We start from the raw sequence: 24,654 nt of genomic DNA on the forward strand, positions 1-24,654 counted from the left end.
AGCTTGCTAAAAACAACAGAGCGTCGTCTCTGCTGAGTCGCAGAGACCTGTCAGCCTTACCTGGCTTGGTTTAGTTCCTGCTCCACAGCTGGTCACTGGAGTCGAGTTAGTATTAGAACCTTCTTCTAATGTGGTGACAATAACTTCTTTAATTTCCTCCGGAGCCTCACAAACCTCCAGCACCTGCAATACGTCCCCCGCCTCCAACACTGCTGGTGTCTGCATCTTGAAATCCTCGCCTACCGAACCTAACCTTGTCCCGTTACTCAGTTACTGCTCTTTCTTCCCCTCATCCATCTCAGACTGCTATTGTGTGTATGTGACCTCCCTGACTCTCGCCCGATCTGCAGCCCAGCCCTTCGCTTTATCCGTCTTTATATAGAAATCTCTCCCATGGTGCCTCAGGAGGTATTGTATGGGACTGTGTGCTCACTTGCCACATAATGTAAGGGGCTTTATTGAGGAAGACAGAGAGTGAGGGACCGCGAGGAGCAGGAGAGAGGAAGAGAAGCTGGGAAGTGGGGGAGAGAGGAGCCATTTGCTTGGGCTGTCTTGACAGCAGCAGGGATGGAGGGGGGATAAAAGGGATTGATGGCTTGAGAAAGAAGGGAAGAGAGGAGCAGAAAGAGGAGTAGACGAGCACAATAAACAAATATCTGAGCCTACTGATGATGGCAAACAAATAGCAACAATTAGATGCCAATGCCATCCACCCAAAGATATGTTTCTCCCACTCCTTCCTCCCTCTTCCCCTCAAGGCGTCCTCTCTCATCCTCCTCATTCTCTGTTCATCTCTTGCCTCAGCACCACTCTCCGTCTATTGCTTCTGACCCAGTGAGCACTGTGGTGTCACCGAGCTGCCACTGGCATGTGTGTCAATGTGTGAGAGAGTGCATGTGTGCAAAGTAAAACAAAACGAGTTTATCCAACCGACTGATGGCATGTCTTAAAAATAAAGGTCGGGTTAGATTCTAAATATTTTTGAACGCACAAATAAAAAGATGAACAACTCTTAATAACAAGTGTTTTGTATGTCCAAAAAAATCAGACTCATCTTATTCCTCTTCTCTGTTGTGCAAATGCGAATATTCACCGGGGCAACACATGTGTATTAATACACAGCTGAAAATACAGACAACGCTGTCTCCTGCTTCAGTAACTCTGAATACAGTTACATTTAGCTGCCTCTGAGCTATTAAATAGAGTATATATACAGTATATATGACATTTAAAGATAAAGCTAATGACTAAAGAATGACGTGTGTGTCTCTCAGAATGACGCTTGTGCTGTACTTTGGCTCTCTTGCACAAAAATGTCACAAACTGCAGTTCCTCAAAAGGCCACTTGAGGCTCGCTCTAAAAGTGAGTAATTCCCCATAAACCTCCATGTTAAGACACCCAAGTTTAGAGAAGTGCCCATTTATGCAGTGTACTGCAACAGATCAGTCACACTAGTATATTTTGTTTTAGGCCTGTTTTCTACTAGTGAACATTAGCATCCCAAATGGAGCCCAGAGACCACTTCTGACTGACTAGAAACAGCCTGTTAGGAGCATACTGCTGAGCCATGTGACTCAGCTTTAAAAACATTCATACTGCAATGACTTTTTGACAGTGACACACAATGTGTCATCATACTACAGCTTAAAAAAGATAATCCTTAAACTAAAGAATACAAAAGCTAATCTAAAGCAATAGCAAATCAGGCAAGAACAAGTTTGCATGTTTATTCAAAGTTCACCTCTCTGTGCTATTAAACTTCCCCAAATGGGCTAAGGCAAAAGAACCATGGACCTAAGCATCTTAACAGAAGAAGAAGAATCCTGTCCACTCACTAAAGGCATAAAAACCACCAAAACACCTCAAAAATCATCTTCCAAATCTACAGCAGAAGAGCACGTCTTTCCCTTTCTCTTTCCCCACCCATGCAGCTCACAACAAGCACAGACGCACACACACAAAGCTCTGGGATAACCATGAAGCTCTGTGGGATTCTCTCTCACAGGACACGGAGCCAGGTGGCACTCACCACAGAGTAGGAATCCAAAACACCAGCCCAAGCACTCCGCCTGTTCCAGGAACCTGACATGGTTTAGAGTCTGTGGCAGTGAAGCTACCTGCGCTGTTCTTTGTGTCACTCTGACCGTGCTGAAGCTCGAGCTGGGGGACAGCTGAGATCATAAAGCAGCTGCTTTTAATTGGACCGAATAAACCAGGCTGCAGGGAGGGTGAGCGAAAGGTGAAAGAGCGGGAGGTGGAGGAGCAAGTTGTGGATTCTGACAGAAGGTGATGAAGAAGGGAAGCGTGCAACGTCAAAGAACTGGCTACATCGAGAGAGACGCATAAGGAACCCTAGAGGAAAGCATTATAAGGTGATTACTGGGCTAAATGTGTGTAAGCTATGAAGGGTGTGCAAAGATGTGAGGTTCTTTCCCCTGACCTGCACATAAACATGTAAAATGATACCTGGCTCCATGTGCTCTCTCCATCAGCTTTGAAAGGAAGGTGCTAATTCTCAAAGAATGCTTTACGGTTTAAACATATCACATTTCTTCTGTTTGACACTTCATACAATGCAGCTCCGCAGCACACTCCTAAGCTGCACAGCTGCCATGCCACACTGACCTCAGCTACTCCAATCCACCACTTACTGCATACTACACACTCCAATATCCAGTCACGTGCAACAATAACAGCAGCATAAACTGACACAATTTCTCACACAAGCAAAACATGATCGCGTCCAGTGTCATTTCACAGCGCACTTCCCATCGACACTGTATGATACCACTCTTCGCCACCTGAAAATTTCAGAAAAAACTACACTGGTTACCTCTGCCAATCAGGGCTTTTGTACTGTTTAGTGTGTCATTCCTTCTGGGTTAGGGTCTTCAGGGTCAACTTAACCATTTCTTTATTGAAAGCTGACAAAAAGCTTTATAACTTAAAAAAAAAATTACAAGTGTGGCGTGTATTGTCAGCTTACAGAAAGTACCGTATAAATGGTAAATGGCCTGTATTTGTATAGCACTTTTACTAGCCCCCCCTAGAGACCCCAAAGCGCTTTACACACCCAGTCACCCACCCATTCACATACATATTCACGCACTGGTGGAGGCAAGCTACAGTTGTAGCCACAGCTGCCCTGGGGCAGACTGACAGAAGCGAGGCTGCCATATCGCGCCTTCTGGCCAACACCAGTAGGCGGCAGGTGAAGTGTCTTGCCCAAGGACACAACGACCGAGACTGTCCGAGCCGGGGCTCGAACCGGCAACCTTGCGATTACAAGGCGAACTCCCAACTCTTGAGCCACGATCTGACCCGAAGGGCAATGGATTGATCTGAAGTGCAAAGTGATAATAATGCTCTATAGAGTTATTTAAAACTATGTTTCCTATTGCCATTGTTTCCACTGACAACATATAAGAAATGATATATGGAAACTCTATCACACTACTTTGGACCTCTGACCTCCTCTTCAAGGTCAAATCTTTAAAATTATGCTTAAATTCTACTGCCTTTGTTTGTATTGGCAACATTTAGAAAGTGATCCTGGTGTATGGACATTCTAAATATTATATTATGGTTTGTATCCAAATATTACGTCACATGTGACCTCTGACCTTCCCTCTTTCAAGTTGTCCCCAATACCCGTTATATCTTATAAAGAGAATGTGCTGGCAAGTTAGTGATAAATAAACTGCATCATAATATTATAATAAGCTCAGGTTATTTACAAATCAGTACTTTATTACCCATTACCTACTCGTGCATAATGTCCGTGTAATCACAGTAAACGTGTTGAATATACGCAAAATACAATAAAGGGTCAGCAGTTTGGCGGTGATCCATGCTTTCCACCACAACAACTCGTGCTTGTTTGTTTGCACCAGTGTGTGACTTCCTCTTATGACCCGCTCTCTCATTGGAAAGCTTTTATGCACTAACAGTGACACCTGTGTCACACCTCCTCCACTCTGTGTACACCCAAGGAAACTGAGAGCAAAGACAGGAGAAAGAACAGTAAAAAACAGCAAAGACTCTCACACTAAGCTCAAATAAAACAAGTGTATATAAACTGAGTGAGTAACATCAACAAAAACACATCATCCCTCCGCCTGCTTAAAACTCCAGTTATGCTTTCCAAAGCACTTCCATGTAAACCTCCCTTCTTTTATACTTCCTGTGGTGAGACATCACAGACACAGCCATCGGAAACTTTACCGCTGGATCGCGAAGACATCCCTGCCCGGAGCGATGTACTGTTCTGTCAGCCAAGACTCTGATTAAGTCTCAGCAGTGGAGTAATGAGCGCAGTGCTGCACTGTGAGACTCTGAGATCACACTGACGCATGCAGACGAGGAGCGGGGGGCATATGTGAGACAGCAGACCTGCGCAACGAGCACGCGCACAGGGATTTGTACTGAGCCTTGCTCTCAGTAGAATTGGTTGCCCTGATTACTCAAACTAAAGCCAAACACTCCCCGCCCTGTCAGCAGCGCTACTGCAGGCCACGGCATGAATAAGACATGAAGAGCTAAATACTAAGAACGGCTGTGCTGTGTGGCAAATCCTGTTGTCTGTTAAAATAAGACACAGTATGCAGATGAAAAAAACAAACAGCCGCGCATGCAGACTCCTGCAAACGAGTCTCGCCACAGGAAAAGTGCATGTTTGCATTTGACATCATTTCCAGTCATCTGGTGAAGCGGCACATGTGATGAACTCCACTTGTTTCACACGGTTTGGCTAAAACACTAAACGCTCTCACGTAAACAAAGGCTAAATCCTAAATAATGTATTTGACAGTTTGACCTTTAAAAGTAAAACAGAAGAATTCAATACTGACTCCTTCGTATTGCCATTTTATCACCATCTTGATCCCCCAAAGTAGTTTTGAAGATGTTTAGGACTGAACCCACTGATAAAGAACACCGTATGCACAGAGAGGCGAGTGTGGATGAAGTAAAGGGCTCTGTCCTCTGACTCCGTGCGACATCAGACATTATAAGCTGCCATCATCTACTAAGCTGAGCAGTTACTCTCTTTTCTCTCGAGTAGCACACAGCACACAGTCTGCTCGCAATGCGTTTGGACTAGTGGAAATGCAGACTGCATGGAGCCTTGAGGAGGCAGGTCACAAGGCTCCATTGCCTCAGATGAAAGCATTTCTCGCTTATTAGTATTAGTGGTTTTTCTGTTTCGGTAAATGACAGAATCAATTTTAAATCAGTGCCTTACCAATGTTACTGTCTTTTTTAAAAACATTCTTACATGACCTCCAACAAATTTGTTTCTGAAAAAACTAAAAATATGGAAAATTTATCGCTGTGTGTGGCCGCACAGACAAGGTCCATTATGTTTTAGTTTTCCAATGATGACATTCCTCATTGCAAACTCTTATAATCTCACGGTCCATAATTTAAAAAAAAAAAACCTGAAAAGCAGACAGTTAATGGATTCTGAACGTAAGCAGTCAATGCAAATTTCTGTTTAGTGTGAATTTCTGCCAGTAGATGATGTGAGATTTTCATCAGTTTATTTCAGGTAATTTGCATTTCATCACAAACAATGTGACAAACTCGCTGCAGACTGATTGCGGACTAAGTGTTACTTCATCTTGAGACACCAAAGCTGTTTTAAAGGTGGCAAATTTCCTCAAGTTGTTCCTCAAGTTCATTGTACGCTATTGCAGTAATTGCAGTAAATGGCCTGTATTTATATAGCACTTTACTAGTCCCTAAGGACCCCAAAGCGTTTTATATATCCAGTCATCCACCCATTCACACACTGCTGATGGCAAGCTACATTGTAGCCACAGCCACCCTGGGGCGCACTGACAGAGGCGAGGCTGCCGGACACTGGTGCCACCGGGCCCTCTGACCACCACCAGTAGGCAACGGGTGAAGTGTCTTGCCCAAGGACACAACGACCGAGACTGTCCAAGCCGAGGCTCGAACCGGCAACCTTCCGATTACAAAGCGAACGCCTAACTCTTGAGCCACAATCGCCCAGTAGTACCACAGTCTCCAACTACTTTTTCCTAGTGTGACTGTAGCACAAAGGGTCACCAGTTTTTTCATCAAGATGCACAGATGCTACATTTAAACCTTCAAATTTTAAAAGGGCTTAAACTGCGATGAAAAGAAATCATAGTCAATTAAAATTCAATCTGATTTGACCTTTGTTAACAAGTCTACAGCTTATTTGGTTTGTAAAAAGCACATCAACATTATTCACTTGCTAACACGTTAGACCTGTGTCTCTCTATCCTGTGCAACTGACATAATTTCATGTCCGACCAAGCCACGAAAAAGCAAAACAATGAGTCACCATCACTGCCTATGGGAAAATAACCATCTGCTCTTACTTGCACTTTGCAACTCTGGAATGTGATATTTGCATCATGTTTACTATGGCTGGGGCAAAACACAAAACAGGAGTAGAAGTATTTCCTTCTTTAAAAGCTTTGTTGAATAATTTGCTTTTAAGATGCTAACAAGCAACCGCAGAACAGAAGCGAAGCTGTTTGTAGCAATCAGAAGAAATCAGGAGAGGCTCCCTCTGACAACATGATTACAGCAGTGTTTATGCACGTTATGAAGCAGCTGTGAGTAAATGACTTAACAAGTTATTCATACTGCATTATGTTGCCATGCAGTGAATAAAAACTAAAAGCAAGGACAGGGATTAAACTGAGAAGTGATGTATGCTGTTTAGTAGAGGGATGTATCACTACTACTAATACAACCGAAACTCTGTAAATACATCCAAACAAACTCGTTTCCACCATTTATAACACAGCACGTTCAGAAGAACGCTGATAAAAGTAATGAACCTGAGTTTAAATGTGCCCCACTGCACGATTTTAAAGGTTTTCGTAATTATTATGCAATTATTAAAGCAATAATGACTTTATTACATCGCAGATGATGTAATAATATTTTTGTCTATCAGCCATTCCAAAAACAATATTTCTGTGCAATGAAGTACTTAACTACAACTATTTCTACTCAATGAATTATGTTCTGGATCACAAAAACCACACAAAACAAGAAAACAAACCGGCTGTTACTCAGTGTCTTCCACTGTGACTAAGAAGTCGTGTACTGCTCAAGTGCTACCTGGAATTTCATGTCTCGACATGACAGCTTGCAGCCAACCGGCCCAGTTTACACAGAGCTATCTGATCTACCGACCTTTTATCTGAATCCAAGCAACATAGTCAAATGTCTGCCTGGTGCGTGAAATTAAACATGAGTCAGTAGACTTTCTGTTAGACACAAACAAACCAAAGGCCAGATGGTTCAGTGTATAGTACCAGATGTTTAGCAAACATTTAAGCTGGTGTAACCTATGATGTTGCCTACCTTATACTTATCTTGTATCAAATAATCCATCACATAATCCATATTTTGAGCTCGCAATCATGGAACTCCCAGTCAGCATGATTTCTGAGGCAACACTTTTGAATTTTAACAGTCAAAAGCTTAGCTTCCAGCTTAGCTGCTGCATGGGCTTGGCCTAGACCATTTCAGAGGGGGCCACTGAAAGCGTCTACCAACCCAGTGCTGGTGGATTTCATGAACTGAGCCAGCGCCTGCCGTTTGCCTTTAATGAAGTGGATTTATCAGAGCTTCGCCATCGAGAGAGGAAGCCTGCTGCGTCCATACCCTGTTGCAGATATTTTCAGAAACAGGCTTCCGGAAAGTGACGGCCCAGATCTTGACATAAATGGACTGGCCCTCCTGGCTTTTGCCCTGAAATACCAGATGGCCTGTCCCAGCCCAGGCTGATAAACACAATTATCATTCCAGCTCATTCTGAGTGCGAGTGATAAGTCTCCTGTGCTCCAAATTCTACATATAAATCACAGCAGCAGAGCCCTCCGTCAAACTTATAGCAACACTGTTGAGAGGTCATCTATGGTAAATGTGCTGAACGTGTGGAAACTAAGCTGTGAATCAAAAGTGTGAGAGGTTTGTGAAGAAGCACGGTAGTGACTGTGCAGTGCCTTGTGTTTGCAGCAGGTCGTACCTGGACTTGCTCCCCCCGTACAGCTGTGTCGCCTAGCAGCGGCTCTGCAGGCGGCGTGTTAATCGTTACAGACTTCTCCGAGCGGCTGTCTTTGCTGCGCGACTTGTGCCGGTCCCGGCTTCGCTCTCTGAAAGAGAAAGTAAAAAGCAAAAATCACGATCAGTGAGCGCATTGTATGGTCTTTGCATTCCAATATGAATCGCCTTGAGGCGGCTGTTGTTGTGATTTGGTGCTATAGAAATTAAACAGAATTGAATTACACAACAAGGAATTTGAAGACATTCTGGTTTTCTAGAATTCAAGTGCGTGCAGAGTGAGCATAAAGCCTAAATATCTGAATCACTGTCCATGAGGTCTTCCAACCATGTCAGCTGCAATGTAAGCGCTACAGTAATCTGGTATAGAGCGAGAGCGGCAGGTCTCTCCATCCTCCACCCAGCATCACCACCACCACCACATGGCGCCGAGCCCACTCTGCAGCCCCTTTAATCCCTTATCCGTCTCCTTTCTCCTAGGCAAACACACGTTATGCTCTAATTTTAGTAACACTTCCAGATTAAAATACAGTAAATACAGTACAAATAAACTGCTTTGTTCAGCTTTTATGTGAGCAGTCATATGCTTGAGAACCTTTGCTGGACAATGAATGAGACTGACAAGACCAGAGCCGAGGCAAGGCTGTCGGATCTAACCTAGGTATGAAGATTCAGCAAGATTACTGACTGAATATGCAGGCAAATAAAGAAGAAATTACATGATTTTTCTTGTCTTCCCCTTCTTTTAAAGACAGAAGGATTGTTCTTGATGCTGTATTCTTTGTCATGCTAAATGTTAATGAGTTTCCTGCAGTCTCTAAGCTTGTTGTTTCCTCGTAATCACTTCTTATGCAGGAGCAGCACTGGAACAGAAGTGTAACAAATCTAATTTCCACAATGGAGAAGGCTTTTGTGTCCTGCTTTCTATTAAGACACACAAGAACACAAGCAGTCCTTTTGACACCCACATGAACTGATCCTTCTGACCTCTGTTTATTTACATCAAATGCGGAGAAACATTAGCATTAATTTAGCAAGTGTATATACTATAAAACCAAAACAATGACCTAAAAGATCCTCAATTGGCCTGCAGAATCAACAGGAACTGCACACTTTGGATTCTACATATTTATTTGTTCTGATATTAATATGAAATATTGATGCGATCAGCTTCAATCTTTGCTGTTACACATTAACCATCACCATCAACCTTACAGTGACCTATGCAAGAAAAACTCAAGTGACCCTTGAACACTACTGTCACACAATAACCATTCATATTCATAAAGTACAGGATATCCTGCCTTTGGTAATGGAGGAAGCCGTATGACTGACAGCAGTGGAGCTGTTATGGTCCAGCAAGAGCTGCATTAGATCCAAGTGTTTTCATTAAAGGGTGTAGCCCAGTCTGCCTTCCGCCTCTATTCTTGCCCTTCCTTTTTAAATATGGACTCGCTTTCCTGCAGAAAATCACGAGAGCGAAAGCTCATTTTCAATAGCCTGCAGCAATCCAGTTCACAAAGTGACTGACATGTTCTTATCTAATAAATCCAGGAGATTAGGAGGTGAATGTAGGCCTTTAAATATATTACCACAATCATTATTACTTTAAATATTATTACAACTAGTGTCATTGCTGTGGTGATGGTTATTCCAGAGGGAGCGCTCATCAGTCAAACGTCAGCGCTGATTATACTTATTAATTGGAGAGAAAAGCTGTAGAGGAGGAAGCAGGGAGGAGCAGCCGGGCTCACAAAGCAGAGATCCTATTTCAAGATCACAGTCAGAATAATAAGGAGGTCTGGGAGACAAGTAAGGAGAAGGTAGCAGCTACAAAAGAAGAGTGGAAAGGAGCAGAAAGTCACATTAAGAGCAAAATAAAACAAAAAAACTATGCTAACTAGTCACGTAAACGGGCTTACCACCTAGAGAAGTAATCAAACATTTCTTCTACTGAAAAAGAAAAGAATCATTTACATAATTATAATAATCACTTTATTTTACTTATTCAGAAAACCTTCACATCCACTCCTAAAACAGACCCCCCCCCCCCCCAAATATGTCCCCAGTCACACATGTCTGCCAGTCGCCAACCATCTGGCAACTTCTGTTAATGGGGAAAATTCCCCAACCATTTAGTCTTATTGAAAACACATTTTTAATTCAGATTTGATAAACACATTTTCAAAAAAAGAAATAAGTAAACAGAACAAGAAAAAATCAAATTAACAATATATTTTCTTGATATTTAAAATCAAGATTCCACTCCTCCTTATCAACTCCATGTCCTTTTCCTATGTCTCCATGTCTCCAATTAGCCTTTCTGTGACTTCTTGGCCTTGGAGAAAAAGTAATGCAAATTAATAATGCAATGTGATGTAAGGAGCTCTCTGTTTGGTTAGAGAGATGATGATGAAGATGGCTGACCGGGTTTTTCTAGGTTGCTGCTTGTGTCAATAGCTCTGCCTTGACATTAACTGAAGAGAGCCCCGATCTTGAAGTGTGCACTTTGTGGAATCACCTGACCATCTGCTGAAGGTAACACGCAGATGTGGCTAAGACTAGCATCGCTGCATGTAGCCATATTCTTTAAGACTCATGTTAGCTTGGAAAAAGATTACATCCCATCAGTACTAGTGGGCTGCCATTTTTAGTAAGCTAATCTGCTCCTTTTAAATGAAGCCTGAATCAGCTAGCACAGTTAAAACAATAGCTATAACCTACAGCCTTTAATAATAATTAATTATGGAAACACTGTCTGTAAACAGTCTCAGGAGTCCACCTGTTACCACATAACCTTCTGATACCTACGATTTAAAATAATTGAAAAAGAGTGATTACAATGATACCGATCAGTCCATCATTCCCTGTATTATTGTTGTCTGAAGCTAGACTATATGTGAGACTACATGCGCAGTTTTATTTTTTACATGACAGCCATCTTTATGAATGCAGTTTGTAAAATCCCACAACACATTTATACACACATATATTCATGTATTTAAAATTGCTCTTATTATATATTAAATTGTCAAATAATTAATTGTTTTTTTAATATCTAATAAGTAAAATACATTAAACATTCATTTGTAACTGATTTGACTAATAAATAAATAAATTTATGACATAAGCAATTATTAATTCATGAATGCTTTATTTCAAATGTGTGTTACTCTATGGTAAATCAGACTGACTTGGAATTCTCAGTTTTCAGTTTACATCTGTCTCTTTACAGTTTCCTTTGAGCTTCACTGCAGTTTGGAGAATAAATGGTGATAGTTTGCAAATAAGTTGGTGTCTTCCATGCAAATTACAGGAAACTGTGGTAAAGCAAGGAGCTTTTTGGTGCAACTGATTTTCACCTAATGACAGCCAGCAACCTCCAGAAACCACTCGCCAGCCGGTTGGGATTACATATGTTTTCTAGCAACCAGAAAAATTGAACTTTCGAGTTGTGACAAACTGAAACTAAATTTGTCGCCAAATGCAGTGATCTGATTGGTCAGATCTGTTTATTCAGATTCTAGAAATTGGGGGGGGAATCATCTTCAGTTTAAAAAAAAAAAAGCAAAAACAACCCTGACCCTCAACTGCTTGGAAAAGACAGACGATGCATAAATAATAAGATAAAAGATAATGTCAGTTAAACCCCAGAAACTGAACAAAAAGCAATTAAGAATGCAATAAAATATGCAATTTGCAAAGTAACACAGAGGCGAGCAAGCCTGCGGACAGCCCAGCAAGTGGTTTCGCAGACTGGCCTACCAATCTGTGTACCAGCCTCTCCCCTCTTCCAGCACATTTTCTCATTCCCCCTTCAGCAACATCCTGGGATTACTGCACTGTATGGATACCTCCTCCCCCTTTGTCTCTCTTACCACATCCTCTTCCTGCCTCATTAGCATGCAGCTGGCTCACTGATATTCCAAAATTGTGCTGCTATGATTTGATTTATGGGATTTGACTTGCAGCGTGTATCCCTGAAATGGGTGTGGCTTTTTGGAAAACTGACAATGGATGAGGCAGAGTCCTGCCAGTTTGTCTCTGGAAGCAGTATTTCCCTCCAACACCTGAGGACGAGTGTGTTCTCCACCTCACACAGAGGCTAGTGAAAAAGTACAGCCAACTAGGGTGGCATGCCAAACTGTCTGTGGACCAATTTGTCCTCTCTTTGGCTGGCAGAGTAACCCACACACCTGTGCGGCACAGAGCTTTGTGTCAACACAGCAATCTGAGCCAAAGCACTAGTGTCCAGATCAGCCACCACCAACAGCGACAATGGTGACACAAGTCCAAACCAGCACATCACACACTGAGCTAGCAGTGGTGTGAGCAAACAATCACCACTCTGTCTTACGTGAACTTGGATTTTCATTCAAACTGACACACAAGTCCCAGAAACTTCATTTCCAAAGAACTAATGATGACCAAAATCCCCATGGGAAACAAGGTTTTCCAGCTAATTGTGACCGCAACTGGTCATGGTTTGTAGCTGCCCCTACCTCCTTCCTGAAATCTTTCAGGAAGTTTTTCCATTCCACAATCACCGAGCGCTTGTTTATAGGAATCATCTAATTGTAAGAGTTCTCTCTCTCTCTAATACTGTACAGTCTTTATCTTACATGAATCACCTTGAGGCAGTTGTTGTGAACTGATACCATATAAATACTTGATCTGATGTTTTCACAGCAGCTTAAAAGGTCAAGAAAGCCTCGGAAAAACGTTTACGGGCATATCCATAGTCTCAAATTCCCTTTGAACATGTCTTAGTTGGGAAATAAAGCCCAGACTTTGAGGTCAGTTTATTGGGGGTCAAACAACCCAAACAAAACAGTGAGAAAGGATGAACATTGATGCCTTTCTCAATCCTGATTGCAGGTCTGATTCTTTAGCAATCCCTTGTTAATTCCTTATGAGAGGGGGGGAAATATAAGGTATTCAGCATCTGAATCTACACCTATTTATTATCTGTGAGTTTTAACACAGTGTAAAAACAGAGCAAAAGTCTGTCTGCTGAAATCTCTCTTTTTTTTTTTAGTTCTCAGCTATAAAAAAAGACAGTACATGGTGCTCAGATCAACATATTGTTGCCTAGACACGCCTGAATTCATTAAGCTTCTTGGTAGCTATATTACTTAACCATAAGCTTACCATTAGATGATTCTGAAGATTGTTGGCCTCCTGTTTAATCGACAAGGTAATGAGTCACAAGAAGCCTCTGCTGTGCTGTCTAAACCTGAGCTGAATGGGCACTAAGTGAGATAAGTCTTTGTGTTTCTCTGATCCAATCTTAACCTTCCAGTTGAAACAAAAAGTAAACCGCTCTGCTTTAAGAATAATATCATGCAGGAACCTTTGAATGGTATTAAAACTATGACTTAATATTAGTTGAAGTGACTCTGTCCTGTGTGAATACTGGGTGCTGCTCTGTAATTGGAGTTACAGCAAAAGAACCAATCAAAAGAACCAATTTTACACATGAACAGCTGCTAATATGTGATTTGCAAGTCTATAGTCATTTAAATGCTTAAAATTGAATAAGTGAAGGAGCCTAGCTCTGGAGAAGTTCTGAGAGCAAAACTGAAGAAAGTTAAATTAGCTCTGCATCAAAACTCCACGCTCTGAAAGTATGAGAGGAGAAGCTCTTTAGGGCAGCTGCAATTATTATATTTGCAGGTAAAAACACAAATTGTTAGGATTTACTTAGAAGCAGCCTATTTTGAGTAGCAATTATTATGGATTGCACCTGTTGGAAAAATGGTGATTCAAGTACTGCAATCTACAAACACGTTCAATTCATCTCAGTTTAGTTTTATTTATATAGCCCCAAATCACAAGTTACATTGCAAGGTAAAGTCCCAACAATAATACAGAGCAAACCCCAACAAACAAGCACTTTGGCAACAGTGGGAAGGAAAAACTCCCTTTTAACAGGAAGAAATCGCGGGCAGAACCAGGCTCAGGGAGAGGCGGGGCCATCTGCTGCAACCGGTTGGGGAGAGAGAAGCAAAGCAAAGCTTTGGATAGCTAAACCTGTGCATGTGCATAATTTGGTTGTTTCACTGCTAATGTCATGCTCTAAATACAGAAATACACTAATTAACTAAAAGCAAGTAAGAAATTGGTGTCTTCAGCATGTTTTTGTGCCAAAAACATGGCAACAGCAGATCTGCAGACAGATCTGCTGCTGCAATTATTGGAGGGACAGGGGAATGTATTGTTGACAACACCAATAGAAGATGTCTTGCAACAGGAAGGGGTAAAAAGCCAGCAATGAGGGCGATCATGGCTCAAGAGTTGGGAGTTCGCCTTGTAATCGGAAGGTTGCCGGTTCGAGCCCCGGCTCAGACAGTCTCGGTCGTTGTGTCCTTGGGCAAGACACTTCACCTGCCGCCTACTGGTGTTGGCCAGAAGGGCAGATGGCGCGATATGGCAGCCTTGCTTCTGTCAGTCTGTCCCAGGGCAGCTGTGGCTACAACTGTAGCTTGCTTCCACCAGTGTATGAATGGGTGGATGACTGGGTGTGTAAAGCGCTTTGGGGTCCCTAGGCGGGACTAGCTATACAAATACAGGCCATTTACCATTTACCAATGAGGGGGGAAAAAACTCCAAAAATCCTGCAACTTCTGTTACTCAGACTCTAAGCAAATCCCATTCTTCTATCATGTCCTAGCAAATTACACACATGTACCCATATATAAGGATATTGTTCTTATCTGTTATTTCTATGGTTGTATGCACACAAGTAGTGAGCCCACTCCCACATGCTTGCATCTGTTCCTGGCATCAGGGTAATTAGACGACAGCGATCCGAAGCAGCTTCACGCATGGCACCCCTTGGTGTAAAAAGATTACCTTCCCGCGAGAACAGCAAGGGGTTTCAAAGGCAACAATTTAGTTTTTTCTACATTAAATTAGAGGCCAGCTGGTGGCTTTGGCACAGTCACGGTAGGACCGGAGGAGCAGGGAGCGGAATGGCGCCTGGCAGGGATGCCCATATGTCTCTTTCCAATTTGCTGTCACTCACTTGAAAGAGTGCAGCAAAAGAAATAGGAGAACACAGGTCTCCACCACTTTCCTAAGCACTGACCTCTCCCCACTGTCTTTGATTCCATGCTAAGTGAGAGCACTTTTGCTCAGTTTAACTTTGAGCTACAAGGACACATTGGTGCCCTGGGGAATGCAGACGACCAGGGAGCGAGTGATATCCCTGCGCTTTCTCATCCTCAAAGAGCAGCATTGACTACATTTAAAAAATGGGAGGAGAAAAGGGAAGAAGGGTGATCACAGAGAGCGGGGGCAGCTGCTGCCTTCATATCACGATTGGCCACATGGGAGCAAAATGTTTAATGATGAGGAGAATGAAAGGAAAGAGATAAGGAGGGCAGGGCTGAGGGGGGTGCAGTGTGAAGAGGACAGAGGCAGAAAGTTGCAGACAGCATGACAAATCCCTTAAACAGCAACAGGTGGCAGCTAGAGTGGGAAAGGCAGGCACAAGTACTCCAAAAGATATATGGCAAACAAGCTGGAGGGGACTGTCATTGACCTGGGAGGGGCTGTTATGGAACAGGATCCTGTTCTCCAGTTCTCTACTCTCATCTCCTCTCTGAGTCTCAATGTATCCGCTGAGCCAGTCAGTCAGGCCTCTTCAGCACCTGTCTCCTGCTGCCTTCCTGAGGCCTGTCAACCACAGTCATTTGGCTGCTGACAGACTAATGCGCCTCCAGGAGCTGTGGGCTCCACACATGTTTGGCCAGAGGGACAGACACAGATACACAAAAGGTGACACTACGGAGGTGGACAAAGACACAGAACAGGACAGGAAAACAAATGCTCAGAGTCAGAAAGAAAATCACAAAAGGAAAGTACAACAGATCCACTGATTTACTGAGCCCCCAGAGGCTCCAACAGGGACAAAGTAGTAATACCGTCCTCTCCAAGACATCTGTAAAAATCCTTGCTTCTTCTATCCATCTCCTAAAAACTGATTTTGCTGTTAACATCTACTACATCTATATCTACTAACCAACCAGTAGTAATCGTATCACATCCACTATCACTTCAACTTCACATAATAGGCACCAGCTCAGGCATGTTTTACTGAGGGAAATCCTGCAGCCCACACCAACACTTCACGTAAACCAGAGTCAGGAAAAACCGTAATAACCAACTGGCAGGACTTACCCATGTCTGTGGGATCCCCGGGAGCGCCCCGAGTAGTAGGAATATCCCGAGTAGGTGGACTCTGTATCCATGGTGATGCAGTCCTGCTGAGATAGCTGGGCTCAGGGCAACACAGAGCCTGCTCTACTCAACCGCCAGCAGAACGAAGCAGAACCTGGTGTGCTGTCTTGTCGAGCTAGAGGTGATCGATTAGATCGCTCAGGAGGATGACAGAGGTGTCAGCTGTCAGCAGTCAGGCTTGAAAGCGACCCTGGGGGCGCCCGGTAAGGAAACATTAACCTGCAGAGTGGAAGGAGGGGACAGGGGGAGACAGGAAAATTTAAATTCAAAATGTTAAGTCTCTGGAAAACCTGTCCACATCTATTGGCGATAGAGACGAAAACCCAAATCAAGCATTCAAGTCACAAGCTTTTTCGCCACATCTATTTTCCTCTAGTGCATAAATGCTCAGCGTGCCGACGTTTATCTGCAGCTGCATGACAATCACTGCCTCCTAGCTCCAAACCTGCACAGTGACAACACTTCCCATAAAAGGCAGTTCCCAAGAGGTTACACTTCAACTGAGCATTCCAGATAAAAGAAACGCCACTATCCCGAAACAGCAATTTGCTCCTATTCCCATTAGACTGGCGACTGTTGTTCTGAAGCAGCCTTAAGTCTGTGACACACAGTAAACAATTTATGCCCGGCACTGACAAGCTCCGTGATGAATACAGAAAGAGTGCCATAGAGATAAGGCTTATTTTCGAAGGAGACGTCAAAATGAGAATGAGGTGTTGCCAGTTTGGAAGTGAGTCTCAAAGAGCTGTGATAGCACAGGAAATTCACACAAACAGCAGTTTCACCTACATGTCTGTAGATATCTGTAAAATCCTGGCTTGAGAAAAACTGTCAAAAATACTGGTGGCCTCCAGTGCTACCCCTTAGCCTTTTAAGTTAACTCCTACAGGACTTGCTTAATGAGTTACCTCATTTACAAGAAAACCTGACCACCTTGAGGTCGAGGTCACTGAGAACTCTGAGATTTGGAGTCTCATATATGGATCCTGGATTCATATGCAAGACCCCCTTTGTCCTGGTATTTCCTCTGCTTCAATAGCTGGATGCTACAAACACAAATTCGGCTCCTGTTACAATTGTGTCAACCCAGGATTAGACTATTAGGAAGTGAACTCAGGCCCTTGCAGCCTTATAGTATATGCCTCACCAGCTCAACCAAGTGCCCTCAGTGTGGATTTAATAATAAATATAAAGTACAATTATAATTTATCCTGCTTGAACTAGATTGCACAGGCATACCTAATGAAGAAGTCAACAAGTGTGGCTTTAACTAGTAGGAATGCATGGGAAAGGTTGTAGGGTGGTAATGGGTTGTGTTGTGGTAATGGGGATTATCCTGATATAATATAAAAAAAAGAAAATGGTCAAACAATAGCAATGGAATTTTTTTTTTGAAACTGTGAAACTGAAACTGAAAAGTGTCTCATCTGGAAAAGGGTCCAGTAGAGATTAACAGATGGGCTGGTTCTGCTTCTGCAGTGATGCAGGATGCAGACACTGTATTGGTCTGTAATGGTAATCGTGAATGTGAAAGCAAAGCAGTCGAAGTACATCCATCATGAGCTTTGTTTAGTGACCAAAAGAATGAGACCATGGATACATGCAGCAGACATGAGTTTCCTCCAACGGGTGCCTGGGCTATCTCTAAGGCTCTCCCTTAGAGAAAGGACGAGAAGTTCTGCTAGCCACAAGGGTCTCAGAGTAAAGCTGCTACTCCCCTACATTAAAAGGAGCCAGCTGAGAAAGTTTGGATATATGACTAGCAAGCCTCCTGGATGCCTTCTTTGTGAGGTATTCCAATCATGTCCTACAGGGAAAAGGCCCCAAGTCAGATCCAGGACCTGCTGGAGAGGTGATATTGCTTGGCCCAAGTGTCCCGAGCTGGATGAGGTGGTCAGGGAGAGGGCAGTAAGGTCTCTGCTGACACTGTAACCTGGATTAGTGGTAGAAGATGGATGGATGGATGGATGGATGGATGGGTGGATGTATATACAAACATTGTTCAGGTATATTGATGCCTTTATCCAAAGCCCTCAACAAAACAGTGATTGCATCAATTATAATTCTCAGAATTTCACTGGGTAATCTTCCTCAAGAAGATCACATAGCTCTAAAAATGCTCCAGCACTTTAAAAAAGCAAAATGACAACAAAAAACAATAGATTAAAATCATATACCGGAGCAGGTAGAAGGTTTGAAGGATTCATTACGGGGAATATAAGACGCCTTTTATTGGAATGGTTAGAGTTTGTATTCACAGGTGTGGAGAGTGAGATACATTTGGCTCAGAGTCAGATTAAAAGCACAGTTCTTTTTTTTTTTTTTTGCCTGTCCCGTTTGGATCTTTAGCCATCAGAATTGTTGTCTGAAGGCCAAGAAAGATGCCAAGTGGATTTACTTTATCAAGTGGATCATCATGGCCTTGCCTTATTGGTCCATTTGATTGACCTTTATTATAATTATGTATTTATTTTATTTTCGTTTTTTAAAGACGGGACAGACATGACTGGGGGATAGGACAGTGAGAAAGAATGAAAGAAAGAGAGGGAGAGAAAGAAAAATAGAGGGGAGAAGAGATGGTGAAAAAGGGGGGAAGAAAAAAGAAAGAAAAACAAAACACCTGGATCACCTGTACGGAGATAAAAAACCAGAAGGGAAAACAAACAACAAAGAGCAACATAATAAAAACAACACCATCACAATAAACTAGCTAACAATAGATAACAGTAAATACTTTTGTAATTTCACCTGTTGAGAATGAAAAAAGAAAACAAGCAGAAGAAAACGAGAGCAATAGAATAAACAACATCACGATGATATATGGGAATATAACTGTAAATACTAAATATTAAACATTATTGTGCAGCACATAAGATCAACAGCGCACAGTGTGCTTTGAGGTAGGAGCCAAAAAGGGTGTAGTTTGTGTGTGTGAGCACCCGTGTGTACAACTGTGAGCATGAACGCGCTTGTTTTTAAAAGGTTCCTTCATGTAATGATCTGCTAGAGGGTTTGGGGAGCTACAGCCCCGTCCACCAGGGCATGACGCAAGTATGGAGGAGATCAAAACTCCAGACATCCAGAGGCCCTCAGAACACAAGAGACCAAGGAAGACCAACAGAGGGGCAGCCGCGCCACTATCCCGGAAAGAGCTGAGGAGAGCCCCAGATGAGGGGTCACTCAGCAGCCGCCGAGCAGAAGCTAGAGGGGCTTGCAGTGACGTGCCCGTGAGCTCTGTCGGCAGCCAGCTGTGCCAGAGTGACCGAGCCCCAGGCCGAGAGGCCAAGGGCACCCCACCCCCGAAGTGGCCCGAGCAAGCCCCAGGCTCCAGGCCCCGATAAGCAGCCACCAAGGGGTGAGCCGGTGTGTACCTAGACGCCCATCCCCGGACACAAAGAACCACCAACGCACCGATGTCTGAGGGCGTCTGCCACTGGTAGGGGAAGTGGTGGGGGAGATAGGCCTCCATACCTTGGAGGACCTGGGATGTCCCCAGAGAGGTGGCATCTGATACCCGACCTGACATATGGACACAGACAAACAGGCACACACAGATACAAACATCCATGCCCACCCTCATCTCTCATATGCAATTACTCAACACTCACCCAACATGGAGACAGACATAGAGAGACACTGTACACACAATCACACTCCCCAAGCGTACTCCAAGCCCCGGGTCTAGGTACCCTTGCCCCTGGAGGGGTAAACTGCACCCAGACCCAGGTGGTGCTACCCTTTTCCCTGGGGTGGGGAGAAGCAGACCGCTCCGATTCCGCAGCAGCAGGGAGGCCCCACATTCCAGACCCCCGCTCCAACAGGCCGCAGAGAACGGGGGTGTGTGAAGACTCCAAACCTCCCTCCGCCCACTCATATATGGTGTTGATGCATGTGTGTTCTAAGGTGCCTTTAAAACCCAGGAGGGTTTGAGAGGTGGGCAACGACGCCAGGGGTGAGGTTGTACACCCTGATGGTCTTTTGGATTGCGTGTAGCGTGCCCACCCCCAAGATCCTATATGTATGTGTTATGAGAGCGTGAGTAATGTGAATGTCTAAGTTGTGAGATAAAATTGAGGCACAAGAAGCCAGAAGGGGACAGAAGGGGGGGATGCCTCCCCTGCACTCTGGTGATACATCTTTACCCCAAGGCCCTGCATGTGTGGGTGATTGTGGTGGAGCAGGAAGAGGGAGGCAGCTGGAGATGGGGAGGGAAGGAAGGGAGGGGCAGGTGACCCCTCCCTGGGGCCAGCTCACCTGCTGACCCCAGTAGGCACCCCCATACTCTGCAACCTGCCAGGGAAAGGGGGCCCAGGCCCATCTGGACTGGGGCCCAGTACAGCAGCGCCGCCCGGCCCCACAGAGCCCGGGACAGCCTACCCAACCCCACCTCAGAGAAAACTGCACCCACCCCGTCATCCACTCATCTTCCAGACTATACAAGACAATAGACGCCCAGGCTGAGATCTTCCTCCACTTCTCCTATATCTCCCCCTCCTGCAGAGTGAGTTCCTGAAGAGAGGAGAGCTCCTGCAAGATGTAATAACCTCCCCCACCAGTTGAAGAGCCCCCCAGGTGGCTCGATGCACCGGCAGCACCCTGCGCCAGGACTGGGCCCCCATACACCCACCCACAACACACCAACCAGGACCCAAGCCCCCGAGGCCCAGCCAGAGCCCCAGCCCAGAGACGGAGCGCCCCCAGAACCTCACGCCCGTCCGGGCCCACCGAAGAGCAGCCAGGCTACCAGGTCAGTAACCCACGTCCGTCAGCACAGACCCTCCCCTAGCCCCGCTGCACGCAGCCACGAGGAAACCGTCACCTAAGAGCCAACAGAGCCCTTAATAGGCCATGACCGCTACCCCGGGTTGAGCCCTCCAAGGAAGATGTTCCTGGGGAACCCCCCGACGCCCTAAGCCTATCTCTACCCCCAACCAATCACAACAGCGAAGGTGGGACTAAACTATGACCCCCCACCCCCACTAGGTGATGGAGCTGATCAAAGGAGCCCAGAGCAATTGATCTGATGTGGTGGCAGAGGCTGTATCAAGACTAATGTAATCTAATAGATAATAGATTTCTATATTGGTTAGAATTAAGATTATTTTTATTTTTCCAGTTCATGAGGACTGTTTTCTTGGCTATGCATAGGGCAGTGAAAACCATATGGGCTATATTCTTTTCTGTAGTGACATTATCTAAGCTGCCCAACAAACACACTAAGGGGGAAGTTGGAATGTTACATTTCAGACACTTTGATAAGTCCTCACATATCTCGCGCCAAAACGTCTGAACTGGTGGACAGAACCAAAGAGCGTGGATATAATTGTCCGGTGAGTTGGTTTGGCAGTGTGAGCAGTTGTTGGTAGACGTAAAGCCCATCTTGAACATCCGATGACCTGTACAGTGCACTCTATGTAGTATTTTGTATCGAATTAATTGAAGACTGGGATTTCTAATTAGATGAAAGGTTTTTAAGCAAATCTGAGACCAGAAGTTTTGGTCTAAGTTAACTGATAAATCCGCTTCCCATTTTGCAATAGGAAGTGATATTGATTCATCTGTTTTAGAAAGCATTCTGTATATTTTGGAAAGTAATTTGGGGGTTTTAAGATTAAGAAATTGAACCACACTTGGTGGTGTTTGTAGTTAAACTTGACCTGGTTTAAATTTATTTTTTACTATGGATTTAATTTGTTGATATTCTAAAAATCTTTTCTTGTTGAACCCATATTGTGTAACTAGTCTGTCAAATGAAATAAATTCTGTTCCTTCTGATATATGTTCTAAATATTTGATTCCTTTACTACTCCAATCTGAAAAGTTTATCATATTATTGTTTTGTAATATGTCAGGGTTTTCCAGATAGGTGTACGTTTGCATGGGATTAATGAAGGCTCCATCAATTTTAGAAACTCCCACCATGCTGTCAGAGAAGAGCTGATGTTGACGCTTTTGAAGCATTCATGTCGTTGGATGTTTGAGCTGATAAATGGTAGATCTGAAATCGCTAGATTATTGCAAAGTGCTTGTTCTACATCTAGCCAAGGTTCATCTAAGAAGGTATGTTTTAGCCATCCTGAGATAAACTGAAGCCTGTTGGCTAAGAAGTAGTGCTGAAAGTTAGGTAGTTCTAATCCTCCTTTATCCTTGGTATTTTGTAGTAGGGCTGCTCGATTATGGCAAAAATGATAATCACGATTATTTTCACTGAAATTGAGATCTCGATTATTTGACGATATTTATTTAACCCTTTAAGACCTACCATAGAACCAAGTCTGCCAGAGCTTATATTATGTTTTTACATGTTGTAGTGCCATTTGTGGGAGCATTTCAAGTTGCTATACATCAATACAACTGTTATAGCCCATATTTTCATAATATGTATGTATTAAGTCCATAGTAACTACATTAATTGCAAAAAAGTGCAATAAACTACAAAAGAATTGAAAATCGTTTTTGTTTTTTTTACATATATTTCTATTTGGAGAAATTTAAGAGGTTTATCCCTCAAAACTTTAAATACAAAAAAAGTTGCAAAAAATAGTTTACAACAACAGGAAATTTAGTTTGAGTGTCTTCATAGTTTTATTTTGGATATACAGCAATTTTTATATACTGCAGGAAAAACGAAAAACAATCCTATGATGCAAATTTGCAAAGAAAGCAGCATGTGCATCAAAATAAACTATTTCCAGCAGTGCAATTCGAGTTCTAAGCATCCCAGCAACTATTCAGAAAAGTCAAACATGACTTATAAAAACACCAGTACAGGCTTTTAAGGCCTACAAGTAAAAAACTACATTTTCTGCGAAAATGACGTCACTTCCGGTTTCGGGCAGGAAATGGCGGACATGCGATAGTTAGCGGTGACGTCTGTTTCAATGTGGGAAGTGTTATGAACAGCTGATCGGATCGGCAAAGCGTGTTTCTGGAGTATTATGTTTTTGTTCCTGCAAACGCTTTTTATGCAATTTTTGCAAAGCTATATGTGGAAGGAAACCGTGACTTAGGACAAGCTGATGGCATAAGATTTAAGTTTCATATGCAAAAAAATTATTGCGCTAGCTTACATGGTTCAGGTTCTACAGGGATTTTAAAATAGTTACACAAAACGGAGCGTGCTGCTCTGACCGGCTTTAAAGGGTTAACAATAACAATGTATTGAATAATGACTTTAAAAAATAATATAAAACAGTGTGCAAATACTGATAACAGTGCAAATGTTTGCAATATAAGAAATAAATTAAAAATGTAAACATCTATGTTTAGTGAACTTTGCAGTGTTGCTCTGTGGTGCAGCTACGACACCGTAGCAAAGTTTACACACTGTGTCTACTTGATCCACGTCTGACTCCGCGAATCCATAATGTTTCCACACTACTGAAGTTTTTTTTTTTTTTACCTCTTTTCAACCAACAGCAGTCACTCTCCTCTCCAAATAACTTCTGCTTAGCTTTCCAAGCATCCCTCGGGTCCTCTTAATTGTTGTGACGCGTGTTCAAAATGCAGAGAGGTGCGCTCGATTTGCCACACGGAGCAGCGCGAGAGTAAAGCATGAGGGAGGGGCTAATAATCGGCTCAGTCATTTTTAATGATCGTTGAAAGCCCAGATCGTAATCGTGATTAAAATTCGATTAATTGAGCAGCCCTATTTTGTAGTGTTTTTAAGCTTATACGTGGGGGTTTATCTTTCCAAAGGAATTTGGACATGTATGAAGCTAGAGATCTGAACCAATCTTGTGGCGGTTTAGTTGGGATCTTTGAGAATAAATAATTTATTTTTGGTAAGACCATCATTTTTATAGCGGCAACCGCTATAAAAATTGATATGGGTAGACATTTCCACCTAGCCAGATCGGCTTCTACCTTCTTTAAAAGTGGGATATGGTTTAATTTAGTTAGATCTGCAAGCTGGGGAGAAACATTAATACCCAAATATTTTTCCAATTGCAGTGGTGTAGAAGAAAAATTATGGAAGGAGCAATTAATCGGAAGGACTGTAGATTTTGACCAGTTAATTGAGTAATCTGATATTCTTGCAAAAGAGTTTATCAATTCAATCACCCCAGAGATATTGGTTTGTGAGTTTTGGAGAAAAGTAACCAGAGGTGGGACCAAGTCATTGTTTTGCAAGTCTCAAGTAAGTCTCAAGTCTTTATCCTCAAGTCTCAAGTCAAGTCTCAAGTAATGTCAGGCAAGTCAGAGTCGAGTCTCAAGTCACTGGTGTAAAATTCGAGTCAAGTCACAAGTCTGAAACTTTGAATTTCAAGTCCTTTCGAGTCTTTAAAAAAAAAAAAACGAAAAAATAATGTTGCAGTTATATGCTAAATGTAAAT

At 43.1% G+C, this 24,654-nt stretch overlaps 1 protein-coding gene across 4 annotated transcripts in view; it reads right to left on the minus strand.

Annotated features, from left to right (window-relative positions):
* The window catches only part of LOC309699716 (vang-like protein 1), a 69,563-nt gene that overhangs the window by 24,097 nt on the left and 20,812 nt on the right, over positions 1-24,654 (minus strand). For 2 of the 4 annotated variants that reach the window (XM_082522861.1, XM_082522860.1), the window contains exons 2-3: positions 16,259-16,537; positions 8,040-8,166 (exon numbers count right to left, since the gene is read on the minus strand). In XM_082522861.1, coding sequence (XP_082378987.1) covers positions 8,040-8,166; positions 16,259-16,329 — 198 coding nt within the window. In that variant the 5' untranslated portion in view covers positions 16,330-16,537. Of the gene's footprint in view, positions 1-60; positions 353-7,372; positions 7,454-8,039; positions 8,167-16,258; positions 16,538-24,654 lie in introns of those variants that run through there. The other 2 variants (XM_082522863.1, XM_082522862.1) reach the window with 2 other exon arrangements.

The sequence above is a fragment of the Aulonocara stuartgranti genome (assembly GCF_965226115.1).
Source record: "Aulonocara stuartgranti genome assembly, chromosome: 23".
NCBI classification, from domain to species: domain Eukaryota; kingdom Metazoa; phylum Chordata; class Actinopteri; order Cichliformes; family Cichlidae; genus Aulonocara; species Aulonocara stuartgranti.